Consider the following 15,609-nt stretch of genomic DNA (forward strand, 5'->3'; position numbering starts at 1 on the left):
CAATTTTGGAATTCGCTGAGGGCCGATTCAAAATGGCCCGCGGGCCGCATTTGGCTCCCGGGCCGTAGTTTGGACACCCCTGTTTTATACTATTAACAGCATCTCTCCAATTTCATTCCAGCCAGGTTACCTTTGTTGCAAATCATTTCCACCCTCTCTCACTCTTCTTTCTTGTCAATGCTCTGCTATCCGCTTCGAAATGACGGCAAAGACCCCATCAAAAAGTACATAAAAATACATTTTCACAAGCAGGAGAAATACAGCGTGATTTGGGAAAATGTATTTATACAACTATTTCACCAGCTCTTTCACACTTACCACAGAAATGCAGTTATGTGAAATGTTTGATCATTCAAACATCACTAACATAAAGAAAAAGAGGGTCCTCTAATCTCCAGCAACTATGTGCAATATATATATATATATATTTATATTCTGTTAATAACTGTGCAATATAGAACTGTTACAGGATGTGTATTTTGTAAATTGTGTAACTTTGTATTTTGTTTTATATTATAACTTTTTTTTAACTTTAATACTTTTGTATGCATGCTTCTTCGTAACATTAAGCTGTCTTTGGCTCTTTTTCTGCTATAACAATGTACATTTTCAATCTGTGGGACTAATAAAGGTATTCTGATCTGATTCTGATTTCCTGACTCGTATATCAACGCTGCACCTTATCCTACTGTCTACTGCCCCCTGTCTTGCCTTCTAAGTAGTTAACCCGTTTTGTTTTTTTACTTGTCCTTAGCATTGGTGCTTCAGTTGGTGAAAAACTCTGGCTTGGCTATGTGTTATAGACAACATTTATACAAACCCAGTCTAGCTTTCTTCCCTGTGAACCTGTTATAACATGACCTCTCACAAAAGCAAGACGAGGAAAGAACAAAATAGTCAATTATTTCTCTTTTAATATTTTATAGGCAGATTTTATGTCGTGGAATATATCAATTACAATGAATGTTTTTCATGGGTTGTAGGTGTAGGAGTTCTTCATTATGTAGCCTGTGATGGAAGGGAATATTTCTTTGGTTATAGACAAGATGTAGGTGATCCAAGGGTAGAAGAGCTCCGACTGTCTCGTTGCTCCAGTAATTATGATGTTCATCGCTGCTTCTGTGGCAGGGTAGGCTGGAACACTGGTGACTCCCCTAGGACACAGAAAAATACTGCTTTTAACTACTGAAGAAAGCAGCAATGTTTAATGAAAGAAAAAGTAGCAGGATATAATGTAATCCGTGATGACTTTGATGTATCTGTGAGACACTTTGCATTTGGTTTTTACACTTGACTCACTTGACTTTCTCCATAGCTGCTTCAGTGTCAATTAGCCCCAGAGTGCATATAGAGATGGACACGTTGCTCTTCTTCATAGCCAGCTCGTGCTGAAGGGCCCCGAAGAAACCATTCAAGGCAAATTTTGTGGAGGTATACGGTGCCACAAAGGGACTGGGCATTTTACCTGTGAACCATGAATAACTACACTGAACAAAAATATAAACGCAACACTTTTGTTTTTGCTCCCATTTTTTATGAGATGAACTCAAAGATCTAAAACATATTTTATATACACAAAATAACCATTTCTCTCAAATATTGTTCACAAATCTGAAAAAATCTGTAATAGTGAGCACTTCTCCTTTGCCGAGATAATCCATCCCACCTCACAGGTGTGGCATATCAAGATGCTGATTAGACAGCATGATTATTGCACAGGTCTGCCTTAGGCTGGCCACAATAAAAGGCCACTCTGAAACGTGCAGTTTTGCTTTATTGGGGGGGTCTGGGGGGGTCCGAAAACCGGTCAGTATCTGGTGTGAGGGGTAGGGGTAGGGTTAGGGGTAGGGTTAGGGTTAGGGTAATGTTGTGAATCGAGTGGCCCATGGAGGTGGTGGGGTTATGGTATGGGCAGGCGTATGGTATGGACGACGAACACAGGCCACTCGATTCACAACATTACCCTAACCCTACCCCTAACCCTACCCCTACCCCTACCCCTCACACCAGATACTTCCTGGTTTTCTGACCCCCCCAGACCCCCCCAATAAAGCAAAACTGCACGTTTCAGAGTGGCCTTTTATTGTGGCCAGCCTAAGGCACACCTGTGTAATAATCATGCTGTCTAATCAGCATCTTGATATGCCACACCTGTGAGGTGGGATGGATTATCTCGGCAAAGGAGAAGTGCTCACTATCACAGATTTTTTCAGATTTTTGAACAATATTTTAGAGAAATGGTTATTTTGTGTATATAGAAAATGTTTTAGATCTTTGAGTTCATCTCATGAAAAATGGGAGCAAAAACAAAAGTGTTGCATTTATATTTTTGTTCAGTGTATTACACTTCTAATACATTGTTTATCAGATGTAAAACATAAGAATATATTGTGGCCTTTTTTGGGCTTCATTCATAACACTGCAGTAGGCCTACTCATAACTAGTGCACATATTCATTTAACTATACTTTTAGATGTTTTAATTGATTGGAACAGAAAATAAAACACAATTAATGCATCTGTAAAATACTGAAAATAAAAGATTGGAATAAATGTAGTATTTCATAATTTTACTAAACAGTATCACTAGGTGGTCCATTTAGTAGTCAGATGTCCTTCTTGTGTTCAAGGTTTTTTTCTCTAAAGACTTAATAGTAAAATTATCGAATATTTATTTTAGGCCTCAGAAAAAACTGAAAGTCTGGACACATACATTCTGAATGACTGCTGATTAAAATGTACTTTTAAATCCCAATTGTTTTCAAATATTATGATCATTTTTGTGAAATTCATAAATTAATACATCCATCATGTGTTTTTTAAATGTTTATTCTCATCATCAAGGTGTGTTTGAATAATGTCCCTATGTTACTTACCTAAAAGCGATGAAACAATCACCAGTGATCCATTACTTTGTTCAAGGGAGGGCAAAGCTCTCCACGCCATCTGAATGTAGCTGAAGAAATTGACCTTTGGAAAACACACACACAGACACGATTTTATTTTCCAAATCTACACTGTAGCTTTTGTGCATAAGATGATGAAGACTCTTTGAAAGTTGAATCTTGAAAACGAGAGATGCTGATAGACCATGAAAACGCTGCACTACCTTCATCAGCCACCTGGTGTGCTCCACGTCTCCCTCCCACATGCTGAAGGGGCTCGGGCCAATGTGGTTGAGAACCAGGTAATCCAGCCCTCCAAGCTTTTCAAGTGCAAAGTCTACAACTTTGTCCGGGTCTGACTCACTGGCCATGTCTGCGGCTATGTAGAGAGCTTTCTGGGCTCCTAAACTCAGACACTTCTCTGCCACCTAGAAGCAAATATCAGAATGAAAAGATCAAATGCATTTCTGAAAAAAATACAGAAAAAGCTTGTGGCTTAAAATGCAGGAACTTTGAAGAATGTGTACATGTCTGACTTGATTTATAAACAAATACACTTTACATGATATGATGGACACAGAACTGAACCGGCTGGCCCGGACAACGTAGAACCTTTCTTTTTAAAGATAGCTGCAGATTTTATTGCTCCACCTCTTACTACTCTTTGTAACCTCTCCCTCAGCTCAAACACAATTCCAAAATTGTGGAAGTCAGCGTATGTCCTGCCTTTGCTAAAAGGAGGGGAGGCCACCTTATTAAATAACTATAGGCCAATCTCTAAGTTGTCAGTTCTGGCTAAGGTTCTTGAACGCTTAGTGAGTGAACAGGTAAAGGTGTTTTTATGTACAAATGACATCCTGTCTAAACATCAGTCAGGCTTCAGAAAGCAACACAGCACCATCACTGCCAGAATGAAAGTGGTGAATGATGTGGCGAGTATTTTAGATAATAAGCAGAGTTGTGCAGCTCTATTTATTGACCTTTCAAAAGCGTTTGACACCGTCGATCATCACATTTTAAAGCAGAGGCTAGCCAGTATAGGCATGTCCAGCCATGCAGTGGGGTGGTTTGTGAACTACCTCTCTGAAAGGTCCCAATGTGTTCACTTTGATGGGCTGTCTTCTGAGTGGTTGAACATTGCTAATGGTGTTCCCCAAGGTTCTGTTTTAGGTCCACTTTTATTCTCCATCTACATCAACAGTTTAGGTGAAAATGTGGATGAAGCTACTGTACATTTTTATGCGGATGATACCGTGATGTACTGTGCAGGTCCCTCCATTAAGGAGGCTGGTGTTAAATTACAGGCTGTTTTTAACATTATTCAGACTCAGCTCTCTGAACTAAAGCTTCTTTTAAATGTTGAGAAAACCAAGGTAATGCTCTTTTCTAAAGCTAAAAAGACACCAGAGCCTGTTTTAGATATTGTAACTATACGCAAGGAATAAAACTTGAAGTGGTTACCTGTTACAAATACCTTGGTATCTGGCTTGATGATTGTCTCACTTTTAAACTTCATGTCAATAACCTGCTTAAAAAGCTGAGGGTTAGGCTAGGTTTCTTCTACAGGAACAAGTCCTGTTTCTCGCTTGAGGCCAGGAAAAGGCTAGTCACTGTGACCTTTTTACCTGTGCTGGACTATGGTGATTTGATGTATATGAATGCACCTGACAATTGCCTGGTCAAGTTAGATGCTGCGTATCACAGTGCACTGAGATTTGTGACAAACTGTAAAGCATTAACCCATCACTGTACCCTGTATGCAAGGGCTGGTTTGCTTTCACTAACTGTACGGAGGCTCAGTCACTGGTACATTTTTATATACAAAGCCATGTTAGGGAAACTTCCATCTTATATCTGCTCCCTGATCTCACGGAAAATTGTAAGTGGCTACTGCCTGAGATCGAATGCTGTGGTTTTATTAAATGTGCCAACTGCTAGGACTGTCTTAGGGAAGACAGCTTTTAGATGCGCAGCTCCTCTGTCTTGGAATAGTCTGCAAATTAAATGGAAACTGAACAATCTGGTGCCACTAAATGTTTTTAAAGCTCGGTTGGATACTAGTCAATCGGAAGCTATTGGTACCTGTTTATGTGGATAATTATGTAAATGATGCTGTATGATGTCTTTTTGTTGTTCTATTTATGTTTTTATGTTTCATGTGGAACTACTTGAGCAGGTCTCCCTTGAAAAAGAGATCAATGATCTCAATGGGATTTATCTGTATAAATAAAGGTTTGAAATGAAATTAAATGAATGTGCGTCAAGTCCACTGTGATGTTGTTAAGATCACTAACCTGCTGTAACACTTTCTCCCTCCTTGCTGTAATTACTATCTGAGCACCAAAGCTGGCATAGTGGTATGCCATTTGTTCTCCAATACCCGTACTGGACCCAGTCACCAATACCCTGGCCCCTTTGAGAGATTCTGAAAGAAACACAAAAACAAAGACATAGTCAAATTTGAGTTGTGATGGTGGAAATTAATTAAATGTTTAACTTGAGTGCCATTGATACAGCTTTTGAAACAATAATGGTGCTTTGCCTGGGCAAGTATATGTCACGATCTGCCTGTATTGTATTTTGTCTTGTCTTGTTTCATGTTTTATTTTGAAAGGTCTTCACCTCCTGTCTTGCCTGTTTCTGTCTGCATTGTGTCTTGTTTAAATCTGTCTGTGGTTCCCGGTCGTTAGTTTCCCTGGTGTGTCTAATTTACCCGATTGTGTTCACCTGGTGTCCCTGTGTTTTCTCCTCCCTCCTCACCTGTGTCTTGTTTCTGTGATTAGTCTTGTGTGTATTTAAGTTCTGGTTTTTCTGTCTGTCTTTGTCGGTTCGTCTTGTGTCATGACTAGTTCGTCGGTGAGTGTTCTGTTTTGTCTTTGTTTAGCACCTAGCCTTGAAATAAAGGAATTCTCACTTTAATCTGCATTTTGGTCCTACCTGCTTCACACACCGTGACAGTACGAACCGACCAACAAATGGACCCAGCAGATGATCCATGGGAGGTAGAATTACAGCATTTTACCTTCTATCTGGCTTGCTGCTTCGATTGGTGGAGGGGAGCGTCCAGTGTTCGGCAGAAGAGGGCCGCTCTGGTAGAGGCGCACCGGTTGGCAGCAGAGAAACTATGTTTTGTGGAGTTCTTACCTGACTGGATTTTGGACTTCCTTGAAACATGTGATTCCCGGCCTGCTAGCCCCAGGCATGCTAACTCCATGTCCCCCAATTCCCAACCTGGCACCATACGCCTTGGTGGGTTCCGCCTGAAGTCAACCTGTGCTTCTGCCCCAGTTCCTGCTCCTGTCCAGGAGTTGTATTCCGGAACTCGTCTGGCTTATGGAGGTCCACGGAGTATTCAGGCGGCTGCTAAGAGGAGTCGTCGCAAGGCCAGGCTAGCAGCCCGGGCCCCAGCAGCCATGGTTCCAGACCCGGTTCCGGCCCCAGCAGCCATGGTACCGGCCCTGGAAGCCATGGGCTCGACTCCAGTTTCGGCTACAGGGCTGGCTCCCCAGCCGACGCCAGCTCCCGAGTCTTGTCGGCGTACAAGCCGACTCCAGCACCTCGTCTCCTGCTGGCTCCCCAGCCGACGCCAGCTCCCCGAGTCTTGTCGGCGTACCGGCCGACTCCAGCACCTCGTCTCCTGCTGGCTCCCCAGACGACGCCTGCTCCCCGAGTCTTGTCGGCGTACCGGCCGACTCCAGCACCTCGTCTCCTGCTGGCTCCCCAGACGACGCCTGCTCCCCGTGTCCTGTCAGCGTACTGACCGACTCAAGTCCCCTCTCAAGTCCCCTCTCAAGTTCCTACCCGAGTCCCCTCTCCAGTTCCTACCCGAGTCCCCTCTCGAGTCCCCTCTCCCGTTGGAGGTCCCGCCGACTACTCTCCTGCCGGGGGTCCTGCCAACCCTTTGTCCTGTCCCGTTGGAGGTCCCGCCGTCTACTCTCCTGCCGGGGGTCCTGCCAACCCTTTGTCCTGTCCCGTTGGAGGTCCCGCCGTCTACTCTCCGTCCGGGGCTCCTACCAATCCTATGTCCTGTGCCGTTGGAGGCCCCGCCGACTACTCTCCTGCCGGGGGTCCTGCCAACCCTTTGTCCTGTCCCGTTGGAGGTCCCGCCGTCTACTCTCCTGCCGGGGGTCCTGCCAACCCTTTGTCCTGTCCCGTTGGAGGTCCCGCCGTCTACTCTCCTGCCGGGGGTCCTGCCAACCCTTTGTCCTGTCTCGTTGGAGGTCCCGCCGTCTACTCTCCTGCCGGAGGTCCTGCCAACCATTTGTCCTGTCCCGTTGGAGGTCCCGCCGACTGCTCTCCTGCCGGGGGTCCTGCCAATCCTTTGTCCTGTCTCGTTGGAGGTCCCGCCGTCTACTCTCCTGCCGGGGGTCCTGCCAACCCTTTGTCCTGTCCCGTTGGAGGTCCCGCCGTCTACTCTCCTGCCGGGGGTCCTGCCAACCCTTTGTCCTGTCTTGCCTGTTTCTGTCTGCATTGTGTCTTGTTTAAATCTGTCTGTGGTTCCCGGTCGTTAGGTTCCCTGGTGTGTCTAATTTACCCAATTGTGTTCACCTGGTGTCCCTGTGTTTTCTCCTCCCTCCTCACCTGTGTCTTGTTTCTGTGATTAGTCTTGTGTGTATTTAAGTTCTGGTTTTTCTGTCTTTGTCGGTTCGTCTTGTGTCATGACTAGTTCGTCGGTGAGTGTTCTGTTTTGTCTTTGTTTAGCACCTAGCCTTGAAATAAAGGAATTATCACTTTAATCTGCATTTGGGTCCTACCTACTTCACACACCGTGACAGTATATGTGCCAACTGGTATTAACTCTGTATATATCTAATTGGGAAGTCATACAAAATAATCTAAAGTTTAAAAACAGTTATCTCATATCCAGCCTATGACACCATGATCCCCATTGTATCTTCTTATGAGATAAGATATCAGACCTTATTGTCAATATAATGCTCTGCATGACTAATAGGGTTAGGATCACACTTTAATTAAAAAAACATAATAAAGAAGCAGTGATTAAATTGCTATCCATAGTGACATGTTGCACAATAGGTATAAGGCCTTTTTATCATTCAGTGATAAACCAGTTCCCGATATGCCAGTGCAAGGCATTTAGACAACTCTTTACACATTGGACTCTGACACCGACCCTAGACACGGCCACATTCGTCTGCCATATCTTTGAACAGGGAGGTAAAATGGTCAGATACATTGTTTTAAAAAAACCTAATACTACATGTGTAATGTTAATGCTATTTCTGTGTATGTACAGAGGGCAACACAAACTGAAGTCAGTTTCCTCGTAATTGTGATTCTCAACCCTCCTTAAATATGTGCATATGGCACATATTATGAGTACCTTTGTTCCCTTCATAAATCCATTTGTGCAGACAAATAACACCTTTGTGAAGTAAAAACTTCTTTGCAGCAATGTTGAGCGCATCATCAAATGAGGGAAACTGGATTCACCCGTCAATACACTGATATTTATTGAGAGACAGACAATTACATACGGCCGGGGATCATCCTAGTTTCACACTGTCCTTGTGCTCCACCAAGGTAATCTCTGAACCAAAAGACACAAAACATCTAACCAACACGAGGAGAGGCGGGCTTCCAGAAAGCCCGCGTATAATCAATAACCGATGCAAGACAATGATCTGCTTGTCTCAAAGAGATACTGCTAGATCTCAAACCCCCCCCCCACGGATATCGGGGAAGCGTTTGACCTGTGACCTCCACCTACAGTGGAGTCTTTGAGTGACTACAAGCAGATGTTTGCAGTATCACAGACTCTAAGGAACCATAAAAGACTCTATAAACAGATCAGATGAAAATATTCTCTTACAGATTCACTCTTTTTATCAATCTATTGATAACCAATTAACATTAGTCTAAGAATATTTCAGTCAATACTTAAAATCAATAGGCGTCCTCAGAGTTGGGTGGGCTCCTCACCAGGCTGGGGGAGCCTGTCAGCCACCTGCCTGTGAAACTTTCTCAACATGTCAGTTAGATATTTGACATAGTTAGTCATGTAATCCTCTGTCCACAAAAGAGTGAGTCTGTGGGGCATTACTGGAGGACTAGATCCTGTGAACATTGGCCTTCCCATCAATACTTCGTGTGGGCTAAGCCCTGTCGTTGCATTTGGTGAGTTTCTGATTGAGCACAGAACTAGCGGCAGCGCGTCTACCCATTTTAGTCCTGTGGTCAACATTGTTTTAGTGAGTTTTTCCTTTATAGTCAAGTTCATTCTCTCAACCTGACCTGAGCTCTGTGGATGATAGGGAACATGCAATTGCCATTTGAACCCTAACACTGTAGCTAGACTCTGGGTTATCTTAGAAATGAATGCTGGACCTCTGTCACTGTTAATCCCTGCTGGAACACCAAATCTAGGGACAACATCTTTGAGAAGACACTTTACAACTGTTCTGGCGTCTTCTTTTCTGGTAGGGTAGGCCTCTACCCATTTGGAGAACTGGCACACTATTACCAAAAGATATTTGAATCCTTGGCATGGTGGCATGTGCGAAAAGTCAATTTGCATATTTACAAAGGGCCCCGAGGGGGGCGGTAAATGTTCATGCTGAACTGGACCTTTTCTTCTTCTTGTCTGCTGGCATATCATGCATCTATCTACAAGGGTCTGTGTAGCTAGTGTAATGCCTGGAGCAAACCATTGTGACTTTATAATCCCATTCATCCCTCCTTTTCCTACATGTGATTTGCCATGTGCAACATGTGCCAAAACATGGAGGAATGAACGGGGACAGACCATCCGGCCGTCTGGGTGGAGCCACAAGCTGGACTCAGCGTCAAGTGTACAACCTCGTCTTAGCCATAAATCTTTCTCCCTAACATCAGCGCGGGCTTGCATGTCCGCGACATCATTAAAGGAAGGCAAACAAATGGTTTCTGCGGGTTGTGTCGAGGGGCATTGGAGCACCATAGAAGAGGAGGAAACTGCTGCTTGTTTAGCCGCGGTGTCGGCTAACGCATTTCCACGCGAAATAGGATCATTAGAATTTGTGTGAGCAGCACATTTAAATACTGCTAGCTGTGCAGGGAGCAGGATAGCGTCTAATAGCTCAGCTACTAACGCATGATGTTGAATAGGCTTACCAGCCGATGTTAAGAAACCGCGCATTTTCCACAAGACACCAAAATCATGGCACACACCAAATGCATACCTGGAGTCTGTGAAAATGGTTGCAACTCTACCTTCAGCCAAAATACACGCCCTGAGCAGAGCATACAACTCTGCAGCCTGAGCTGACGTGCCATTTGGCAAGGCTCGGCTTTCTAAAACTTCCCAGTCATTCACAACAGCATAGCCTGCTAAGTGTACTGTGTCAGACGGCCTGCTCGCAGACCCGTCTGTGTACAGAATCATATCTGAATTAGGGATAGGGGTTTGCAACATATCAGCTCTGGGGGAGGAAGACATGTCAATCGTTGTGACGCAGTCATGTGTTATTTCAAAATCTGGAATTGGCACCAGTGTAGCTGGGTTTAGGGGGGGGGAACGTTTAAGAGTGATGTGTGGACTTGAAAGAATTACAGCTTCATAACCAGATCGCCTTGCTGCCGTCATATGCTGAGTAGCAGAGGTGTTCAGAATATGCAAAACTGCATGTGGGACATGTACTACACCAGGGGTGGCCAACCCGCGGCTCTCGAGCCGCATGCGGCCCTTTGCCTAGTTTCATGCGGCTCTTCAGTTCATATCGAATTGTATAGCCTATGTGTGAGTTTGGGGGAGAGACACTGACTCCTGACTAGTGTTGCACGGTGTACCGATACTTGAAAGGTACCGCGATACCCTGCCGTTAAAAACGTTACGATTCCTCCGTTTCATTAATATCGGTACTTTAAGAATGACGGGGAAAAGTACTCCGGTGAGAAAGCGCTGTTTTAATAAGAGCCGTGTGTGTTCAGCGCTCTGCTTTCACTCCCTGCACTGCAGCCGTGCCTGCAGTCCCGCCCCTCTCAAGCACGCTCTAAGTCCCTCCCCTCTCAAGCACGCTCTAAGTCCCTCCCCTCTCAAGCACGCTCTAAGTCCCTCCCCTCTCAAGCACACTCAAGTGCCTCCCCTCTCTCGTGCACGCGCTAGCTGCCAGAGCATGTGAGAAAACGAGAAGCAAGTGGGAGTGCAACTGCTTCTGCGCCTCGGCTTGTTGACAACAAAGACGCCAGAAGCGAAATTTGGAAGTATTTGAGCGATATCTCTGACAGTGAGGGCAAGCCTACGGACACCACGAGGCCCGTCTGTAAGAAATGTATTAATTGTATTTAATACAAATTATTGTCATTTATTTTATTTATTGTTCTCATTGTTAAAAAGAATCGGAATCGCAATTCTTGACTTGGTATCGAAACCAAAATGTTGGTATCGTGACAACACTAGCTACTCCTGACAGTTAAACCTGATATTTAGTAGGTCTGTTAAGTATTGAATGCTAATAATTCTGACGTAATTTGGCCGGTCAAAGTTGTTTGGGCTCGGATAAAATCGCTCCGTTACTTTCGTCCCGTGTTACTTTCGTCCCGGCTCTCCCTACTTGTGTATGTGTGGTGTCAGGTGTCAGTATGAGAGGATGACAGCGTGTCTAATTTTGATGTGGCCCAACAGCCAATCACAATAATACCTGCGATGCAGTGAACCAATTTGAGGGGGGGAAACCTATCGTTGATTAAACACTATCCAGTGTTTCCCGCCAACGGAGCCCCGCGCCCCCCCCCCTGAAATTCAAGGTGTTTAAAAAATATATATAATTTTTTTTTTTAAATATATATATAGCACCAAATTCCAAATAATCTATAACTACTGTCACTTTTCATATTGAACATGTGCTCTTTTATTAAATAAACTAAACGCTTTCATTTTAAGTTGTGAGTTTAGTGTTTTTGACCCTAAGAAACACTGATGCATTAATCAATAACAATAATCCACAGCTCCTCTCTCTGCTCCAGAGGATTTCAAAAATATATATCCCAATGCCACAAAGATGCATCAGTGACGTGGTTGAAATCTTGTCTCCAGAAAACAAAAAACTGAAACAAGCGGTATCAGTGACTGTGTGTTTGATGTGGCTCTTTGCAGAAACATAGAAAAAATGTGGCTCTTAACCTCTGACTGGTTGGCCAGCCCTGTACTACACAGTCACTGGCCAGTACAATGGGAGAGGATTGTTTTACCACTATCGCCACTGCGGCCACAGCCCGCAGGCATGAAGGCATACCAAGCACCACAGGGGAGAGTCGAGATGAGTAGTATGCAACAGGCCGGAAATTAGAGCCATGCTTCTGCACCAAGATGCCCGCTGCAAAGTCCCCTTTCTCATGGACGTGCAGGTGAAACGGCTGATGGTAGTCAGGGAGCCCCAGGGCAGGAGCCGATGTGAGGGCTCGCTTTAAGTCCTGAAAGGCAGTGTGCATGTCCTCAGACCACTGAACAATGTTAGGGGCAGCCTGCAGAGTGGCAGCACGCAGGACAGAATCCATCGCAGCATACTCAAAAATCCAGTGTCTGCAATAATTTGCCATGCCCAAGAAGGAAAGCATGTCCTTCTTTGTGCGAGGTGGTGGTACTTTGTTCAACAGACAAATCCTTGCTGGCGAGAGGAGACGGTGTCCATCCCTCAGAATGTGACCCAAATACGTGACCTCAGTCTGGCAGTATTGCAACTTGGCCAGGGATGCTCTGTGTCCGCATTCAGAAAGTCTTTTCATGAGCAGAATGGAGTCGATGCGACAGGCGTCTTTATTGGGAGACAGACAATTACATACGGCCGGGGATCATCCTAGTTTCACACTGTCCTTGTGCTCCACCAAGGTAATCTCTGAACCAAAAGACACAAAACATCTAACCAACACGAGGAGAGGCGGGCTTCCAGAAAGCCCGCGTATAATCAATAACCGATGCAAGACAATGATCTGCTTGTCTCAAAGAGATGCTGCTAGATCTCAAACCCCCCCCCCACGGATATCGGGGAAGCGTTTGACCTGTGACCTCCACCTACAGTGGAGTCTTTGAGTGACTACAAGCAGATGTTTGCAGTATCACAGACTCTAAGGAACCATAAAAGACTCTATAAACAGATCAGATGAAAATATTCTCTTACAACCTTGTCATACAGTTTTTTAACAAAGTAAATAAAAAAAGAAGAATTTTAAGAGTATACAGGCAGAACTGCACCTCCTTTAATATACTTTTGAATGGCTGTGGATGCAGAGTGCATCTGAAACAAATCATAACATTTAATTAACTATGTGTAAGTTGTAGTCATAAAAAGTTACTATGTTATCTTAAGGAAGCTGTAGTGTCAGCAATGGTAGTAGCTGTTCATAAGGCAGTATACTGTTGCAATTGTGGGAAATATGACACACTAGCCTATTCACTTTACCCCATGATTTCATTACTTGTGGAAACTGGCTTGTTCACTGAATCCTCACATCATGGATAAATGCTACTTTCTCTCTCTGGTAATGCAAGAGTCACAAGCGTAAAGCGTGTCTGATTATCACCAATTACTCGCTCAGCTTGTGCTTCTTTTCCTAAACTTCCCCAGGGAAGCTTTAAACTCTATCATTATTATACATGGATATTTAGAGCATTGCAGAGCGGTTAGCATCCCATTACTGGACATGATGAGTTCACATGATTCAAATTCAAGAGATGACCACGTAGTTCAGACGTCACGTGGTCCACACTGTTAGCCATGAGATGGGATGGCTATAGTGATTTTTTATTAAGGACAAATTACACCTTATATTTTCTAATATTTTTGTCATTAGAATAAAGCCTTTTAGGAATATAACTTCCCTTCTATATTGTGTATATTTCTGTTTAATTGCTTCCTCTTATAACTGCCCATGTTTTTAATTCCCAGTGAACATTATTATTTTCTTATTGGACTTGCTTTTGTGTATATTTATATTTCTTGTAAACATTGATTTTCAAACTTTTAAATGTAATAATATATTTTATATTAATTTATATGATTTATATATTAATTTTTTTACAACTCAATTCAACTTAATATGATATGGTCATCATTATGTTGCAAATAGACCCTAGTTTCTATTTGCTTAATGCAAATTATTATTTGGTCATCCTTACCATGCTTTTAACCTTTTTTCTAATATGAGCCATCCCTAATTTATTGTCAGATTTCATAAATTAATATAGCTTAAAAAGTTAAATAAATCTCCACTGAACCAATTCAAGAGAATACCATTTGTATAAATGCGATTTTCTTTAATTTGTTGTATTACTTAATGAGATCTAGGATATTTTGGATCCTCATTTTATATTTCATAATGTGCAAACAGGTCTTAAAAACCAGGTGCACGAAGCTACAATTTATCTTAAATAAAACATTGCATTTTCAAACGTAGTCTAACAGGAGACCATTAATCTATAACAGTAAAGTTATTGAATATTCTCAGGAGAAATATCACCAAAATAATGCAACAGCATATTTTTCCACACTTTGTCTTATAGTAAAATCAACCAGAAAGAAATACATGTTGATGTGATTCAGGTAGACTACTGCAAAGCAGTGGAAGTATTACATATTTTTCAAAAGAGTAATAATCTACATTTAGCAAACTACTCTTTTCTCAAACTAAGTGTGGTAGTATAACCAACAGGGGACCATTCATTTGTAACTTTATTTGAGTAGGTCAATACTTTACAGCAGTGAAGTTGCTACACGTGTTATCCCTTTTCGGCATTGCACTTTGTAGACGGTCCCTGTGCACTTGCCCCTCACTTGGCTTCACATGAACAATGTCATTAGTCCATCTCCAAGGACTCTTTGTTTTGGCTCGTTCTGTTTAAAATTAGGTTGTAGGTCTTTGTCTACTTTTCTAGCCAACTGCAAGAAAGAGGAGTCCTTAATGTTAAAACAATGCAAAGAACAATTCGTCTTTGCACACACATGATATGCACCTTTAGCTACACCCACACTCCGGGTATTTAAATGTGTAAATGCCTGTGCATTTTAAGCTACTTCAATGCAATTTGTGTGTAACTGGTATTTCAAACACAGCAGTTTAGGACCGTTTCAAAACTCTTCAGTAATCAGCACAAATTAAAAAAAACGTCTAGACAAGAATCCTATGCAAACATCCCAAAGTATCGTTAGTCAACAACAAGGTTAGTTAACCCACTCTCTTACCTTTATTAAAACTGGGTGAAGTCCACTTGACAGCAAGGAAAGCAACACATATAGACGCTAACAGGACCTTTGTACAAGTTCCCATGTTTTGACCTTGTTTGTAGCTTTGTTACAGCCTTCTTCCTTGCACTGGGATGAGGAATAAAAAGGAGTGCCTTTTACCAAACCCTTCCCCTCTTCAACTTGACATGCATAGGAGGGGTAAGGTTATTTGTATGATAAAAGTTGAACATGTTGAACTAGTTCTACTCGCTTGGATGTGGGCGGAGCCGAAGGACAACGTGGCGGAGTGCTTAAACTGGATACACTGGATTATTTCCCATTATATTCATTTTGTCATTTAAATTAACTGAATATGCTTTATTGTTTCACATGTACAGACATTTTCATTTTAATATAGTTTAACTTACATAGGCTTACATAGGTTACATTCTTCTACTGCTTTACTCCAAACGTTTCCCCTGACATCTGATTTGATTTATTATTATACTTAATGGTACATCTATATAACGTCTTTATGTAGAGTCAAATGTGTTTATTTAATGAAGA

The 15,609-nt window shown here is 42.8% G+C and overlaps 1 protein-coding gene across 1 annotated transcript; it reads right to left on the minus strand.

Moving 5' to 3' along the window:
• Window positions 1–894: 894 nt before the first annotated feature.
• hsd11b1la (hydroxysteroid (11-beta) dehydrogenase 1-like a) lies at window positions 895–15,333 on the minus strand. Its single transcript, XM_034216229.1, has 6 exons — window positions 15,061–15,333; window positions 5,179–5,309; window positions 3,109–3,312; window positions 2,876–2,969; window positions 1,300–1,465; window positions 895–1,154 (listed from the first exon to the last, which is right to left on the minus strand). The coding sequence occupies exons 1-6, from the start codon at window positions 15,143–15,145 to the stop codon at window positions 971–973; spliced, it is 864 nt and encodes a 287-aa protein (XP_034072120.1). The 5' UTR covers window positions 15,146–15,333; the 3' UTR covers window positions 895–970.
• Window positions 15,334–15,609: the final 276 nt, after the last annotated feature.

This window comes from Gymnodraco acuticeps, unplaced genomic scaffold (genome assembly GCF_902827175.1).
Source record: "Gymnodraco acuticeps unplaced genomic scaffold, fGymAcu1.1, whole genome shotgun sequence".
NCBI lineage: Eukaryota > Metazoa > Chordata > Actinopteri > Perciformes > Bathydraconidae > Gymnodraco > Gymnodraco acuticeps.

Coding starts and splice junctions, on each gene's coding strand:
- hsd11b1la (XM_034216229.1), bottom strand. CDS start 15,145: ATGGGAACTTGTACAAAGGTCCTGTTAGCGTCTATATGTGTTGCTTTC. Junction 5,310..15,060: donor TTCACCCAGTTTTAATAAAG/GTAAGAGAGTGG, acceptor TGTTTCTTTCAG/AATCTCTCAAAGGGGCCAGG. Junction 2,970..3,108: donor ACACCAGGTGGCTGATGAAG/GTAGTGCAGCGT, acceptor TGTTTTCCAAAG/GTCAATTTCTTCAGCTACAT.